This window comes from Sorex araneus, chromosome 5, assembly GCF_027595985.1.
Source record: "Sorex araneus isolate mSorAra2 chromosome 5, mSorAra2.pri, whole genome shotgun sequence".
NCBI classification, from domain to species: Eukaryota; Metazoa; Chordata; class Mammalia; order Eulipotyphla; family Soricidae; genus Sorex; species Sorex araneus.
In genome coordinates this window covers 146,526,939-146,544,415 of record NC_073306.1, presented here as the reverse complement: position 1 = coordinate 146,544,415, position 17,477 = coordinate 146,526,939, and the positions used below count along the sequence as shown (strand labels likewise).

At 49.5% G+C, this 17,477-nt stretch overlaps 1 protein-coding gene across 1 annotated transcript in view; it reads left to right on the top strand.

Moving 5' to 3' along the window:
* The window catches only part of CLNK (cytokine dependent hematopoietic cell linker), a 128,594-nt gene that overhangs the window by 86,754 nt on the left and 24,363 nt on the right, over positions 1-17,477 (top strand). The window contains exons 9-13 of the mRNA XM_055139979.1: positions 5,144-5,169; positions 5,382-5,407; positions 6,372-6,482; positions 11,955-11,982; positions 14,121-14,139. Coding sequence (XP_054995954.1) covers positions 5,144-5,169; positions 5,382-5,407; positions 6,372-6,482; positions 11,955-11,982; positions 14,121-14,139 — 210 coding nt within the window. The remainder of the gene's footprint in view (positions 1-5,143; positions 5,170-5,381; positions 5,408-6,371; positions 6,483-11,954; positions 11,983-14,120; positions 14,140-17,477) is intronic.

Here is a 17,477-nt window from a genome sequence, read left to right as displayed (position 1 = left end):
TTCCCACCCATTCCCCTGTCCCTGGGCATACAACTCAGCAGAAGAATCCTCTCCCCACGTTGGCTTTATAAAGGTGTTGCCACCTCACCTCCCTTATACCCCAGCATTATATGCTGAAGGAAGTGTCCAATCAGAACATGGTCCTAAGAAATGCCCCCTTCTCCCTGGCTGTCAAAGCGGGAGGGTCCCTCCTTCACTTTGTGAATACCTTTGTCAATACTTTGTCAAAGCGTTGTCAATACCTCTTCCTTCAATATACAGAATTATTTCAGTAACTCTGCTGGATTTGATTTCTGAAAGATTCCCAAGACTTCAAATGTTTTCTCCAACAGGCCTTGTCAAATACGCATTAACCACTTGGATCATAAGTGGCTTCTTCGGATTCTTCCTTAGTCACCAGCACACGGACTCCTAATGGTTCACTTTCATATATCATAAAGCTCTTAGAGATAATAAATGCTGCAATCGAGGCCAAGTTTTATCTAATTTTTTTTCAGAATCTATTCCTTTAATTATAGAACATTACTCTAATGGTCTACTTTGGAAATTATTGATTTTTATGATCCTACTTTATAAAGGGAATTGCATATACTTAGCACAAATTGAGTAACTAAGTGGAAAACAAAAATTATATTATTTGATCCAAGAAACTTCATTTCATTCTCTGCATTTTCAAGTCACAGAAATTCAATCCTAGAGAGGGAAATAATTTTCCCCAGGTTACTCAAGGGACAGAAGTGGGATTAGAACACACTCAAATGACTTCAAATACTATTCCATCTCCTGACTGGCTCTCTTCAGCATCTTTTGGGCTGAGGGACTATCACAGTGGGAAGTCATTTGCCTTACAACCCCACTATCATAGTCACGAGGAGTAATCTGATCCCTGAGTGAAAAACCAGGAGTAATCCCTGAGCACTTTAGGGTGTAGCCCCCAAAACAAAACAAAAGACCCTGTGTATGACTGCTTGGCGGTGTTACTGCCCTACAAAAAACAAATTCCCGGGGAAAGATGACTTTCCCTGATACTCCCACCAGCTGCATCGCCACCACAGACAATGGTGAATTTGAGTGGGTCACCATTAAAAAAGTTACACATTTTGAGCATTTGTCACCGACATTGTTCACCTAACTTCGAATTCCAAATAATGACTGATTAAAAATCTTGGAAAAGTTAGCAACCAATTCTCATAAACTGGTGCCAGCTGCTCCTACACTAAGCTGGAGTCCAAAGATGGTACTTGTTCTGGGGCTGGAGTGATAGCACAGTGGGTAGGGTGTTTACCTTGCACTCGGCCGACCCGGGTTCAAATCCCAGCATCCCATATGCTCGGTTCAAATCTCAGCAACCCCTGAGCACCGCCAGGAGTGATTTCTGAGTGCAGAGCCAGGAGTATCCCCTGTGCATCGCTGGGTGTGACCCAAAAACCAAAAAAAAAAACAAAAAACAACAAAGATGGTACTTGTTTTGCAGAGCGAGTTTTGCCGTGACCACAGAAACCCTAAGGGTCTGGGCGCTTCCCGGCCCACCCTCATAAGAGCGAGGGGTCTTCAGGGATCAGCATCTGCCCAGGTCCATCAGACCCCAAAGCCATGCTCTGCTCATCGCTGAAGCCCACCTGCCGGCTCCGGGGGCCGAGAGCTCTGAGCCTGCTCCGGGCAGACGTGCTTGGTGCCCCGATGGCCACCAGGTGGCGAGCAGGGCGCCAGCCCGGGGTGAAAACGGCTTCAGGGAATTTCAAAATGGCCAAGAACAAAGGTGTGGTCCCTTGTGTGACAGGGAATTCTTCAGACCTTCCAAATAACCGCGGGCTTCACGGTTACTCAGCAAGAGGAGACTTTCCCCCTCTGGCTTCCCATTTTGCGATGCAGTAACAGGGACTTGCATCAGCGTCACCAGCATGCCCAGGACAGGGGTCTCTGACTCACCATCCCGCTCCTCCCAGGATGGATAAACTCAGTCACACCTCAGGACAGGGAGTTATTTAGTAACTGTTGATTTTGTAGCCGCTATGTATATTCTTGTCTGTAATACTAGCAAAATCAATATTTAAAATAAGAAACTGGCACTTGGCATGTGGCTGATCCTTGTTTTAAATTCTCAGCACCACATATAGACCCCAAGCCCCTGAGCACAGATCCAAGAGTAAACCCTGAGCATTACAGGAAGGAAGGAAGGAAGGAAGGAAGGAAGGAAGGAAGGAAGGAAGGAAGGAAGGAAGGAAGGAAGGAAGGAAGGAAGGAAGGAAGGAAGGAAGGAAGAAGGGAGGGAGGGAGGGAAGGAGGGAGGGAGGGAGGGAGGGAGGGAGGGAGGGAAGGAAGGAAGGAAGGAAGGAGGGAGGGAAGGAAGGAAGGAAGGAGGGAGGGAGGGAAGGAAGGAAGGAAGGAAGGAAGGAAGGAAGGAAGGAAGGAAGGAAGGAAGGAAGGAAGGAAGGAAGGAAGGAAGGAAGGAAGGAAGGAAGGAAGGGAGGGAGGGAGGGAGGGAGGGAGGGAAGGAAGGAGAAAGAGAGGGAGGGAGAGAGGGAGGGAGGGAAGGAGGGAGGGAGGGAAAGAGAGAGAGAGAAAAAGAAAGAAGGAAAGAAAGAAAGAAAGAAAGAAAGAAAGAAAGAAAGAAAGAAAGAAAGAAAGAAAGAAAGAAAGAAAGAAAGAAAGAAAGAAAGAAAGAAAGAAAGAAAGAAAGAAAGAAAGAAAGAAAGAAAGAAAGAAAGAAAAGAAAGAAAGAAAGAGCCAGGCCAACCCCATCCCTCATGCGGGGTCCCTTAGTCTGCTGGATTTTGCTCCATGTCCTATCACCACTTCTCACCAAATACTTCTGTTCGTTTGCTCCCTGGGTCCTGCCCCCGGAATGAGAGCCGTGAGGTAACGGCGACCTCTCTTGGGACATTCTAGTTCCCAATGTGAAAATCAGAGAACGTGTTCAGGTGAATCCATACTTCACACACCCACTCAGCCTTCAGCCGGGAATAAAGCAAGGTCACAGGCAGCAGGGTAAAAGGGACCAAGGTGACACCTTCCAAACATGCCGGGCTTGTTCCTGCTGAACTCCAAAGGTGCAGCCTCTGCTGAGTTTTTCCCAGTGGATTGAATGGACTCCAAGAGAGAGTGTGGTAGGCAGGAGAGGAGTCTTGGAAAGCTCTCCATGACTTCACCAAGACATCTGTGGACATGAACAGCAAGAGATCATGTGACCGAGCTCTGAGGGGAAGACCACAAAGGACAGGGTGAACAGGTCTGGTGGCTTCCACCTGCCCTGGTGCCTGACGCACAGCAGTGCTCCTGCTTGTTGTCAGGTTATGAGCGCTGTAGAGCTATCACAGCTGGTCTCTGTTCTTGGGGAAGTCCATCCAGGTCAAGTTTGGGGAAATACCTCTGGGTTCCGTTCTGTGCTTATCAAGGGCTGGTGACATCTGTCACTATAGCATATCGTCATGAGCAGAAATCTAGCCTGTCATTGGGAAGGTCTTTTCCAAAACCAAAATCAGAATGGGGAGAAAGGTGATTTGTTCATGAAGCGGTGATTTTAGACCTGTAGGATTCCTTCAAACCACCCCCACCAGTGTGTACTAAGTGACGTTGTGATGACCCGCAGCGAGCTGTCGTGAGACACTGCTCTGTGGTGTTGCGTTGTATGTTCTGCGGTGGCGTTGTGCGGTGATGGTATGGAATGTTGTCTGTAGTGTTGTGTGGTGGTGCTGTGGCACATTGTAGTGTTGTGTGGAAACATATTTTATTCTGCTGTTGTCCAGTGTGTTGTGGTGTTGTGTTGTAAGAACTTGGCCTGTGGCTAGGACAGTTATGAGTCCCTTGGGGTGTATGTCTGCCCTCCTTATTGTTCCCAGTCTCCCCCCCCCACCCCAGCCGCCTGCGATGGGCAGCTGCCACAGCAACTGACAGCTGAGATGGCCCGAACTATGGGAATAAAGCCAGTGCTGGAACGTGAGCGCACTGTGACCCCCAGGACCCACTTTTACATTGGTTTTCTCTACCCTCAGTTCTTACTCACACACTCACGCTGCTGTGGGTGTCGAGGGGCTGGATCCCCGGGTCCACGTATGCAAAGAACCCAGTTTTAGGCCGGAGGGCAAGTACAGGAAGGGGGAGCTTGTGGAGGCCCATCCCTGTGGCAGCCCCAGCACCAGCACATTTGGTCCCCAAGCACCACCAAGAGTCACTCCTGAGCACAGAGCCAGGAATTAGACCCTGAGCGCCTCAGGGTGACTCCCCAATTTTTTTTTTTTTACTAAGAAAGTAAAAGAGCCCACTATAAGTCATGTGTAGGTTTTTGAGGGATCAGTACTCTTCACCCCCACATCCCACGAGGTTCAGTTGGACAGCAAGGCCTCTGAGAACATCACTTCACTCGCCGCCGTGCTGTTGTGACATGACCATAATATGCAGCCTGGCTCCTGAATAAAAGGGACTCGGTGAAGGACATGCCTTTGGGACAGGTGATTCTAAAGTTGCCGTTTTCAAGAACCTGTGGGAGATGGGTTGGACGGCAAGTGAGGAATTGCTGTGAGAGTGCAAGAGTATGGCCCTGGGGCTGGGTACCTGATAAAATTTCAACCAGGGTTCACGACATCATCAAAATGACTCCAACATGAAGGGGTATACATGATGACCTTTCAGCATCTGCTTTGCAAACCATGATGCCTAGAAAGGGAGGAGGGGGGAGAAAAAGAGAGTGAGAAAGAGGAGAGAGAGAGAGAGAGAGAGAGAGAGAGAGAGAGAGAGAGAGAGAGAGGGTGCCTGCCATAGAGGCAGGCAGGGGAGAGGGGAAGGTTTGGGGAGACGGGAGGGAAACTGGGGACACCAGTGCTGGGAAATTATACACTGGTGAGGGATGGGTATTGGGACATTGTATGACTGAAACCTATTCATGAACATATTTGTAATGCCCTGTCATATGTCGATTCAATAAAATTTTTAAAAAATTAATTATTCCAGTGTGAAGCTGGGAGGCAGCTCAAAGCTGCCCCAGGGTCCATCTCTGGCACTGCCTGGGCCCCCAAGCACCAAACCTCGGGGTGGTCTAAAAAACCAAACAGAAAAGATAATTTAATGGAACGGTTTCTATATAATGCATATAAACATAACTTGTTGATATTTCCCAGAAACTTACTGCTGTTCCCTTATATTTTAGGAAACAAACCCATGAGAGGAATCAAGGTAAGAGAAAATAATAAAATCGCATCGGTCACCCACTCTCTAATTTTACAGACGAGCACTGTGGGCTGCATAAAGGCTTGGATGTTACTTGAAACATAAATCCTAGAAGCTGTCAGGATTTGTAATCCCTATTTGCAAACCCAAACATCTGTAGCCATTAGCTCTGAGCAAAGAATCCAAAATTTAAGTTCTGATTGCTTTGCCTTTTGCAGGAAAGGACTCCTTTGCCACCTCCTCGGTAAGACACGTAAAGTGGTGTTTGTTTTGCTGCAGACTTGAATGATTAGTTACAGAGGCTGAAAAGGCCCAGAATTTGGTGAAGAGAAACACAAACGTTTGAGGCTGAAAAATCAATGAGTGAACCAATGAGCAAAATAAACAAGTGTTAGTTCATCCCCTTCACCACCCCCACCCTCCACCCCGGTTCATTCTCAGTCATCAGCAGTGATGCCCTGTCCTTCCTGTCCCCGCTCCTTAGGACAGACCTATACCATAGCCCTGGCACTAGACAATGCCTGCAGGGGACTAATCATGGTCCGCTCACATCGAACACCCAGAACACAGACGTTCTAGGTTTGTCCATGGAGATGAGAGAAATAGACTAGACTCTTGGGTGAGTGACTGATCACTTCTGCTGTCCCTCTTGGGCCATGAGCCCCCGCACCATAGCACTGAATACCCCGCCCCCTTCCTGGTAATCTCCACACTCCTTCCTGCCCTCCTCAAGGGCAGCATCTGCCACCAAGGGCTGGGTCCTGTTTCTCTCTCAGCACCTCCGGCATCCACAGTCACGTCTGAGACAGTGAGGAAGTGAGTGAGCAAATGGGTCAATGGATGAGTGAGTGAGCAGAAGGGTGACTGAGTGAATGAGTGAGTGAATGAGTGACTGAATGAATGAGTGAGTGAATGTGTGTGACATTCCTTAGTTGTGTATCTTTGGGGAGTCTGAGAAACTGGGGGATGCAAGGCTGGTACCCTATTCTGGGGCTCCTAACCCTCAAGCAGGTGCCAAGCTCCCTACAGTGCGTGCGTGAGTGTGTGTGTGTGTGTGTGTGTGTGTGTGTGTGTGTGTGTGTGCGCATGCGTGTGTGTGAGACCCCCCAACAGAGGGCTCTCACACACACCCTGTGGACGGAAGCCAGGCCCGGTGAATTCTGGGCCTGACGCCCCCGTGCGAAGACTCCTCTTGACTGTCCCCACAGGCCGCCTGTCACCCTTTCCAAGAGGTACCAGCCCCTTCCCCCGGAGCCGGACAGCAGCGGGCCCCCCTTCCCTCTGAGACACAGTATTCCTGAAGGCCGCCAAGGGTCCAGGTGAGAGACAGCTGTGGCCTGGGGGAGAGGGATGGGACAAGGACGGGCCTGTCACCTCTGCACTAACTGGGCCCCAAGTCCCCGTTTCCTCGGAAGCCTGGTCTCAGAAATCTGTGGCTTCAAAATTTTAGCAGAAAAATGCAGCTGCTTAATACTGAAGTGGGGGCTGGAGATAGGACGGGGGTGCTTGCCTGGCCCACCTGGATCTGATGGCCTCCACAGAGCCCCACTGGGAGCGGTCCCCGCGCTCAGAGCCAGGAGTAAGCCTAGAGCGCTTGGGAGCTGGAGCGGTAGCACAGTGGGAAGGGCGTTTGCCTTGCACATGGCTGACCCGGGTTCGATTCCCAGCATCCCATATGGTCCCCTGAGCACCGCCAGGAGTAATTCCTGGGTGCAGAGCCAGGAGTAACCCCTGTGCATCACCGGGTGTGACCTGAAAAGCAAAAAAATAAAAAAAAAGTTAGTGCGAATCTGAAAGCGTCCCAGGACAGTTGGCAGCTGAGAACCTGGAGCCAGCCCCCTGCCTCAGACCCGCCCTTTTCCACCCCGTGCGTCCCCCATCCGATCCCGGGCCTGGAGCCACAGAAACCAATGCGGAGGGACAGACAGGAACGGGCAGACGCACAGAAAGAGGCCCCTCCTTTGGGCAGGGCTGCAGGGGACACAGGCAGGAGGTGACCGATTCTGGGACAGTGGCCGTCGGTTCTGCGTTAGCTCCATGCCCAACCTTTGGATCCGGGCAGGCGAGGGCCCAGCCTGGACGTCCAGTGCCCGCGGGGTGGACAGATGAGCGGTCCACGCCCTGTCTCCCCAGCAGCCCTCCTGAGGGGTCCAGAGGGTGCAGGGGCCAGAGAAGAGGAGCGCAGCAAAGGGGCCCCTTGGGGATGCGGCTGTCTGACCTGGGAAGGCACGTTTCCAGAGACTCTGTTCACCACCCAGTGCAGGAGAGGAGAGCCCTAGCGTAGAGGGGAGGGAGGGCGGAAGCTGGAGCGACCCTCCCACCCCCATCCCCGCCCCAACGACCGACCCCCCACCTCCATCCCCGCCCCAACGACCGCAGTTCCTTTGCATGACAATGAAGGTTTGGCCTTGCCGGTCTGTATTCAGCGCTCTGCTTTGGGGGACTGGCCCCTCTTTCTGACACCCGCTGCGTTCGTGAGGGGCGGACCAGCTAAGGGCCAGGGGCAGCGGGTCCAGCCCGGCCACCCACTTCAAGGGCGCAGGTGGTCCCGCGGGGCCTTGGCGCCTCTGGGTTTCTCGGCTTGTGCATCAGGACTCTGAGGCCCGGCCTGGGCGCGCTGAGCTCCCGCAGCTCCCTGCTCTAAGGTCAGGGCTGCAGCACCGGGCGGGACAGCTTTGGGGAGAGTGCCTCCGCCCCCGGGGCGGCCCCAGCGCCCGGGAGTGAAGCTGAGTTTTGCTTGAAGGAAGGGCGAGCTTCCGCAAGCCTTGTTTTGTTTTGGTGTTTTGGGCCACACCCTGGCTCTGTGTTCAGAGTTTACTCCTAGCTCTGTGCTCAAGGCTTACTCCCAGCTCTGTACTCGGGGCTTACCCCTGGTTCTGCACTCAGAGCTGTCTCCTGGCAGTGTTCTGGGATCATGTGAGGTGCCCGGATCAAATCCGGATGAGTGTCCCAAAGCCCTTTCCAAGCTCCTGCCGGAGAAGGAGCTGGAGGGAGTGGCAGTGCCTCGCGGAGCAAAGCTTGGGGGCTGGCAGGGGTCAGAGTGCAGGGTCCAGGCAGGTGAGGCCCAATCTACTGCAAGGGTCAAGACTATTGCTCCAGGGGAACCTGCCCCTCCCAGCGTGGGGGCAGGGGGCCGCTCCTATTGTTCCAGGCCTGGGTCTGGAGGCTGCCTTGGCTGCATCAGTCTAAACCCAGAAACAATTGGCTCCCGGCAGCCCTTAGCTCAGAAAATGCCTGATGTGATTCAGACTTGAGACAGTTACAAACTTAGGAACTTTTGTGTTTGCATTTCACTCATACGGTGATCGTTTACCCGTCCCTCCACCAGTGCCCATTCCCCTCCACCAGGATCCCAGTATCCCTCTCACCACCCCCAACCCCACCCCACCCTGCCTCTGCGGCGGGGGCATTCCCTTTTTGTTCTCTCTCCTTTTGGGTGTTGTTGTTTGCAATGGAGGTATTGAGTGGCCTTCATGTTCGGGCTATAGTCTACTTTCAGTTCGAAGAGATTCTATTTTTTTTTAAGTACTAAGTACATTTATTTTTAAAGGAACCTTTTTATCATTGCAAGTAACTGCTACATGTTCAGTCCAAACTTTTGACCCTGGGGGCTTTTTCTTCTCTGCTTAAGGAGGTGCACAGACTGTCATGGGAGATTAGTATGTTCTGGCCTCCCCCATGAGCTTCCCTGCTTCAAGGACAACCTTTCCCACCCGGTCTCCATGGCAATTTTATCCACAAGGCTCAGATATGGGACAAAATCATTCTAACTCATCCCCAAAGTAATCTCCCGCTTCTGACCCCTCACTCCACACGCCCGGGTCCCCGGGTGCCTGTTCTGGCCTCTCCGCATTCTCGCTACCTTCATGCTCCGCCAAAGCCTCAGCAAACCCCAGGCTCAGTGCTCGGTGCAGAATTCAACCCTAATGTGACCTGCAGAAACCACTCGATGAACAGACGAAATGCCCTTTGCCAAACTGTCTCTCTCGCATCTGTCCTGCTGGAATGAACTCTGTAGCTTCAAGCAACCACCACGACAAAATATCTGCGCTAATGACTTGGGCGGTGCCTCCCCCCAAAAAAGAGTTTTAGAAATGTCAAGACAATGCCCTCCTCCTTGCTGTTTGGGGGTAAGGGAGACGGTTTCGTAGGGTGACACCAACAGAGGTGTGTATAGGGCCCTACATGTTCTCCCAGTAACTTCAGCCAAACTGATCTGTGGGTCAATGCAAGAGCCTAAGGCTGCAAGGCTGCCCAGGGCCAGGAAGAACCCAAGTGCCCCAGGGACCCTGCGTGCCAGGATGGAACCAGTTTGAGCTGCGCCTTAACCCTCACTCTCTCAGCAACGAGGCACTGTTGTCCTTCGGAAGACAGGAATCAAGGAGAGAGACGGATTCTCATTGCGGACTGGGAATATTTGTTTTCTAGCGTGAGGCTTGATTGTTGCAATAGTTTTGCAAGACTCTGGCCTTGGGGGAAGCAGGATAAGGGGTGCCCAGTTTGCTCCTGCGTTATCACTGACAGCTGCATGAGGGCACTGGGCACGTCAGAATAAAGAGGCTCATTCAGAAGCCAGTGGACTTGAGCAGTGTTCCGAGGGGCAAGGCAGTATTTCATTCCAAATGGCTTTCCCACTTACTATTTTCAGAGAATGTCCCTGAGCCGGCTGATGACCGGGGGGGGGGGCGGGGCGGGGGGATCTCCTTCAGAAGGGTTCACTGCTGGGGGCTTCTGGAGCTCGAAGATGAGAAAGCAAGGATGCCAATCAAATTGGCCTGAAACTGAGCCCAAAGGGAAGCAAAAGAAGGGCCGTGCTACAGGAAGGGGCAGTGGCCAGGTACACCCGAAGACGGACTCCATACCAACGACTGCGCGTTATTGAAGTCGTGTCAGCAATCTCTTGCTACTCCTAAGTGCCAGAATCCCTTCCACATGGAGAGCGCGAGCTCAGCCTCAGATGTATGCACTGTGTGTCCCACCCTATTCCCCCTCCCGCCTCTCTCCACCCCTTCCCATGCCCCGTTAGCAGGCCGTTTTGCCTCCTATAGGCTGTTGGGACTCTAGGGGCCCTCTAGAACTGGCTGTGGACTGGGATCTGAGCCTGGATGGACGAACGGCTGCAGTCATCTTCTCTGGTGTATAAGTAAATCAGCAGTGAGGTGCTGCTGCCTCAGTTTCCCTGCATTCCTTTCAGCACAGTCTTTGACCAACAGACAGGGCAGGGGGTGCGTGGCCTGGTACTCCCATTTACTTGAGAGTTCCTCTGATCTGGACGGCCTTTCCGCCTTGGACCCTCTGGATATGCGCCTATGTTCATCCTTATCTCTATCAAATTTCACAATGACCCTCTAAGACATACGCCTTGTACCCATATTCCAGATGAGGGAGCTCAGGCAGCTCGAGGACTTCTTGTCCCACAAAGTGATGTCGGTGGACCCCACAGGTGGCTCATGTGAAGTGGGGGAGGAGAAACACGGTCACTTTCTCCAGATCCACCTCTGCCACCCGGAACCCAAGGTTACTGGATTCTTGTCTCGCCGCGCAGAAAGAAATTTCAGGAGTAGACGAGCAGTGAAATTTCACAGTTTTCATTTGGAGGTTTTGAAGGGAAGGAGGGAGGGAAAGTGGGAGAGAGAGTGGAGAGTAACCTGCTCAAGAGAGAGCCCAGGCTTCTCCAAGGGCCAAGAGACCCTACACACGTCCCAGCATTACACAGGAGAGCATGAAAGTACACATCTCAAGTGGGGGAGATGCGGGCGACACATGTGCTTGGGCGACACATGTGCTCGGGCACGAGTGGCCGCAGGCAGCACATGGGTTCAGGCAGCATATGCATGCGTACCCTTCTTTGTTCAAGGTGGCCTTTGTAGGGTTTCTCCAACCTGTCCCCATGTGGGGCTTCTACCTAGGTCAAAGTCCGTTGCTAGGGAGGTTGCCAGGGGGCTTGGGGAGTGGGGTGAGGGTCTTCTTTGAAATTCCTTTTCTGACTTGTTTCTGCAGGAGCTTCTGTTGGAGGGGGTGGGGCCCCCAGCCCCCTCAGGGTCTGTTACGGACTGGCACCAGTTCTCCATGAGGTCAGGGCTGTTACTTCCCAGGAGATTTACTGCCGTTGCTTGGGAAGGGCCTTCCCTACCTGCCTGCCTACATCGAAAGGACCTGGCCCATGCTCAGACGAATGCCCACAAACCAGCACTGTGGTCCCACCTCATCCCCCCTCTCCGTGTTTCTGCATCCTTCCCTTGCCCCACTAGCTTGGCTTTCTTGGGGGACCTCTCCAAGTGGCCACTTTTTCTCATTCCAGGTGGACACTTTTCCCCACCTGGGGTTTCAGTTATGACATTCGAATCAGTGCCCTTTCTCTCACATGGACCTTCCAGGAACCCCACTGGACCTGACTGCTTCATTATCTAAAACTCTTTCCGTGCCCGCAAGCAGAATGCCCAGATTTTAAAAGTCAAGGAAGCAGCCCCAGAGCCTTGGGCGCCTGTGGCCTTGACAAGGAAAAAGGCAAATGTCAGGAGATTGTGAGGCTGTTACAGTTCTCCCCGGATGAGAAGAGGCTTATTCACTTCCTTCCTGCCAACATCTTTTATACTGGCTCGTCCCTTCTTTTGCTAGAAAATTATAAGAAAAAACCAAGCTGTGTCGTTTTTCAGAGCAGTGCTAAATATCACACCGAACTGTGGGCAGTTAATTTGGCAAAAAAGGAAAACTGTAGCCCAAGGTTTCAAAGGGCTCTAAGTACTGGGTTACACATGATGCTTAACATCATTTTTTTCTTTTCCCTACAGTCAGATAAACTTAAAGAACTTAAGTGAGGTAAGTGGCAATTTTGTCCTAAAAAATAAACAAGGGAGTTTTTGCACATTGAATTGTTTGAAATGGGCAAGATCTGACTTGCTTCGGATATTTTATCGCCCTTAATTATTGTAATAGCTCTGCTCAAAATATATTATTATCCCTAGTCTGAAGCTGAGAACAACTAGAGCAAAACAAGATAAGGCGTAGGTTTTAAGGCAGGGCTCCGTTGTGCCATCACTACTACCGAGTTCTGGTGCTGTGAAGACGACTGGTTCCAAGGAAGGTGAAGTCTCCAGCACGACACCGAAGAGAGGATGGGTTGCACATGGCCTTTTCGGTCTCTTCTGCACCAGAAAGACAGTCAGCGGAGGAGGAGAACCATGAGACAGAGTCAAACTGGCGTGATTAAATCCTACTCTGCCGCCTGCTACTTTAGGGAACTTTGGCAAGTGTCCCTTCCCCTCATGCCTCTCCCAGCCATGACACAGAGACTGGGCTACTCATCTTTGCAGAGCTGATGACACAGTTCAAGGGAGTGTCAACAAAGGGCACGAAAGTCAGGGGAGATGAAGCGATCAGAGCACCCCCAAGCTCTCCACTTCCTTAAATCCCCCCAGAAGGAAGCTGGTTGGTGGTTGGTCCCCAGGACCCATGGGAGGTATTTGATTAAAACAAGGGCCAGGAGGCTGGTCCACAGTTGGAAGCTCGCCACAAGTGGTGAGAGAGGAGGGCAGTTAGGACAGGGAAGGGACCGCTATGACCATGATAGTTGGGAATGATCACTCTGGACAAAAACTGAGAGCTGAAGTAGGTAAAAGGACAAAGATGATCACCTCTCAGTACCTGTATTGCAAACTATAGTGCCCAAAAGGTGGGGGGGGGGGGGGAGAGAGAGAGAGAGAGAGAGAGAGAGAGAGAGAGAGAGAGAGAGAGAGAGGAGAGAGAGAGGAGAGAGAGAGAGGAGAGAGAGAGGAGAGAGAGAGAGAGGGAGAGAGAGAGAGGAGGAGAGAGAGAGAGAGAGGGAGGGAGAGAGAGAGAGGAGAGAGAGAGAGAGGGAGGGAGAGAGAGAGAGGAGAGAGAGAGAGAGGGAGGGACGGAGAGAGAGAGAGAGAGAGAGAGAGAGAGAGAAGTGCCTTCTATAGAGGCAGGCGGGAGGGACACTGGGGACATTGATGGTGGGAAATACACACACCTGAAGGAGGTGTTGGAACATTGTATGACTGAAACCCAATCATGAACGACTTTGTAACTGTGTATCTCATGGTGATTCATTTTAAAAAAAAAGAAGAATTTTTTTAAAAGGGACACCTGAGGAAGAAATGATAGTGCAGTGGGAAGGGTGTTTGCCTTGCATGTGGCCAACCCAGGTCCAAACCCCAGCACCCCACATGGTTCCCCAAATACCACCAGGAGTAATTCCTGATTACAGAGCCATGAGTAAGTCCTGAGTATCACCAGGTGTAACCAAAATCAAAACAAAACAAACATAAAAAAAAAGAAAATAAGGCCCCCGTCACCTTGTTCCCCACCTGATTCCTAAAAGATTTGGTTCTTTTGCTATTTGGCTTATATTCTTACATTAAGACCACAGACTATGTTTTTATTTTTCTTTACATTCCTTTCTCCTTCCGTCTTTTCTTCTTTCCTTTATAATATACCTTTTTATATACTATCTGCAAAGCATTTTTATACTAAATAGCATTATCCTATTCTTTATAATAAGTAAATTAGAAAGTAGATATTTAGGGAAATAAATAGGCACATTTAAGCATAATAATGTGAATATCTTCATGATTGTTTTTTACAATAAAATTTCCTGAACATCCTTTGCACATAAGGATTTGGGTTCAAATCTTGGCATGAAAAACAAGCCAACCAAATGCAAAAGAGTTAAAGTAATTTAGCTCCTACCACAGACTGTGTAGTTGCCTATTGCCTAACTAAAAATAGAAAATCAGGGTGGTGGGGGGTTGCTTAATGCTTTGGGAACTCTTTGTAATTTTTTAAAAATCTGTATCAACAAAAGGTTTTCCCTCCGTGGGAAAAAATAAAGTTTTCCCGATCTACAACCCAATAGCTCCAAACACACATTGGATAAGGTGAACTTCTCTATCACCAAGACATCCAACTTGATTTATTTTTTTGTTTCAATTCAGGTTCTTGGACCAGACAAAGGTAAGTTGCTTTTATTTATTTTCTTACACTAATACCATTAGGTTGGGCTCCTGTTCCAGATTTAGAGCATGAGTCACTCTTCCTAAAAGAACTGTTTGGTGCCCCAGGAAGTTGGGATGTTTGTAAGTCTGTGTGAGTGCACGTAATGATGTGATGCAGATGGACCCAGAAACTCATAGTCAGTCCAAGACCCAAGATTCCAGAGGACTTCAACTGGGGGAGAGCACCAAATAGGTCTTTCTTCAGTCACAAACTACTGAGTAGGAACATTTTTCACCCCCTGTCATTAGGGAAATATATCTTGGCCCATTGCTCTGAATAAGCTTTTGGTCTCTCCATTTTTTATGCCCTACCTCCGCATGAGACCTATCGTTACTATTTCTGGCATATCAAATAGGCCACGGGTAGCTTGCCAGGCTCTGCCCATGCAGGCGGGATATTCTCCATAGCTTGCCAGGCTCTCCGAGAATATATATATATATATATATATATATATATATATATATATATATATATATACACATATATATATACTACTTTCTATGATTTGTTGCCTTCTGTCTGAACTCCATCAAATATGGTATGGTAATTATGGAAAATGGGTAGGGAGTATCTTATAATGTGTCCGGAAAGCAGCCTGTAGCCTGACGGCGGTTGGGTAGTAGAAGTTGGCTGCTGGGGATGGGTTCCTTGGGGTGGGGAGGGTTCTCACCCGGTCCCCTCTGGGGTACCCCAAGTGAAAACAGCCTGGCACGAAGTCTTTCCCAATGATTGGTGGCTCTTTCAGAGTCTCCAATCATTGGGAAAGACGTGTAAGGAGATGCTGCTAAAATCTCAGGGCTGGGAGGAATAGAGACGTTACTGGTGCCTGCTAGAGGAAACTGACGAACAACAGGATAACAGTGACAGTGACCTCCACATAAACACACATGTAAATACTCTCATTCATATGGACATGTGCACACACACACACACACACACACACACACACACACACACACACACACACACACACCACCACCACCACCACCACCAATTACCACCACTACCACCACACCATTGTCCTTGCTATGAAGATGTAGTCCACACTCCACGGTTGGCCAGAAGCCAAGTCATCCCTTCAGGTCAAACTTTGGAAGACTGTTCATGGACTTAGAATGACAAGTTCTGTCCCATCAGAAGGCTGAGGCCTAGTCCATAAGTTTAACACAGATCATCTCGCTGGACTAGCAAGATGAGGTTAGGATTTCAGTGGTCTGTCACCACCGTGTGTTGGGGTTTTGTTGGTGGGAGAGGGGTGGGGATGTTTGTTTTGTTTTGGAGCTACATCTGACAGTTCTCAGGGTGAGGGGGGTGTACCTGGCTCTCACTTGGGAATCATTCCTTGTAGGGTTCAGGAAACTATCTGGGCTGCTGGCAATTTGAACCCACGTTGGCTGGGTGCAAGGCCCCTACCCTACCCACATTACTCTTGCTTCAGCCTCACTCAGCTGCTCCTCACATTGCCTTGTGTCTACAGCGAGGAGGTTAGACTGGACCAGAATCTTGCTTGGCTTTTTGTATCCCAATGAAGCTGATGAAGAAATGGGAGTCTATTGGCAATTCTAACTAATGTCTAAAACCCAAGGCAAACCATGTGCTTCTCCTCCAGAGAGCTCAGCACCCTCCCTGTTGCTGCCTTCGGCTTCAGTGGTTTGATAACCACAGGACAAAGTGCACGATGTCTGTGGCTCACAAGACACAGTGGTTCCCTGGGACTGCTGATAACAGGCAATGGTTTTGTGCCTGTGTGGATACTAGCCCTTCTTGACTCCAATCACATTTCAGCTAATCAACATCCTTCAACCAAATGGGGTCAGGTTTATGATCAGCCTTGGACCCAGTGACCACCAAAATTAAGACATATTGGTGCTGACATACTTCCTTACCATTATTGATATTTACAGCTGGAAGTGGGAGAGTAATTTATGGCATCTCATAGCCTAAGATCTTCTGTGCCCTTGGTAGTTTCGAATGGATGGGTGGATGAATGATTTCAGTCTATCCATGTGGAATGTAGTATCACCATTGGCATATGTATGTAATTATTAAATAACTCCAGTTCACATGGTTGGCAGGACTTTTCTAACTTCAAAGTGAGATCAAAGGAGGGAAGTTGATGGGGCTGAAGCAATAGCACAGCGGGTAGGGCATTTGCCTTGCACACAGCCAACCCAGATTCGAATCCCAGCATCTCATATGGTCCCCTGAGTAAGTCCTGAGTGCAGAGCCAGGAATAACCCCTGTGCATCTCCGGGTGTGACCCAAAGAGCAAAGGAGGGAAGTTGAGGAAATGCATGCCTGGTGGTAACCCAATAAGATTCACTATGCTGGGGCTGGAGCAATAGCACAGTGGGTAGGGTATTTGCCTTGCATGCAGCCGACCCGGGTTCAATTCCTAGCATCCCATATGGTCCCCTGAGCACCACCAGGAGTAATTCCTGAGTGCAAAGCCAGGAGTAACCCCTGTGCATTGCCAGGTGTGACCCAAAAAAAAAAAAAAATTCACTATGCTATCCCCTCCAGAACAGATAGCAAATTCAGAAGTGTGTAGAGACCAAAAGAGAGTGTCTCCTTCCCCTCCATTAGAACAACAATTCTTAGGTTTGACCATTTTTTGTTTGTTATTTCTATGTAAGTTTTCTCTTAAATGAGTTCAACCCCTGTCCACTTTACTTCTGACTCTGTGTACTTAGTTTCTTCAGCCAGAGTGACTTCCCTCAGAAAAGACTCCTTCTCGTAAGGACATCATCTATTTCACACACACACACACACACACACACACACACACACACACACACTCACACACACACACACACACACATATACACACAAATGCGCGTGCGCGCATACCATACAGCTACTGTCTATTCCAGGCAGTGTTTTACTGTCTCCTCATCACCTCCGTTGTCTGATATGTTATCATTGTTCTGCTTTTGTGCTTATTTTCTCTTTCTTCATTCAGACCTCATCTCTCTTGTTTTCCATTGTATCTCTGGATACTAGCAGGGCACTATCCTACAGGATATAAGATAATTCCTATATGCTTAATTCATATATATTATATGTTTAACACATGTTTAATTACAGGTGAATAAATAAGTGGATGTGAATAAAACTAAAAATCTTAAATTAAATGGTCTATAATAAAATCTGAATTATTCAAGTTACTATTCTGAATTTCTGGAAAGTTCAATGAAAGATTCAATATTCTTAACCATATTGCCGAATATTCAATATTTCAAACAACTTTAATAGCCTTGAGGAAAATCCATATGCAGGAGGCAGGGGACTCACAA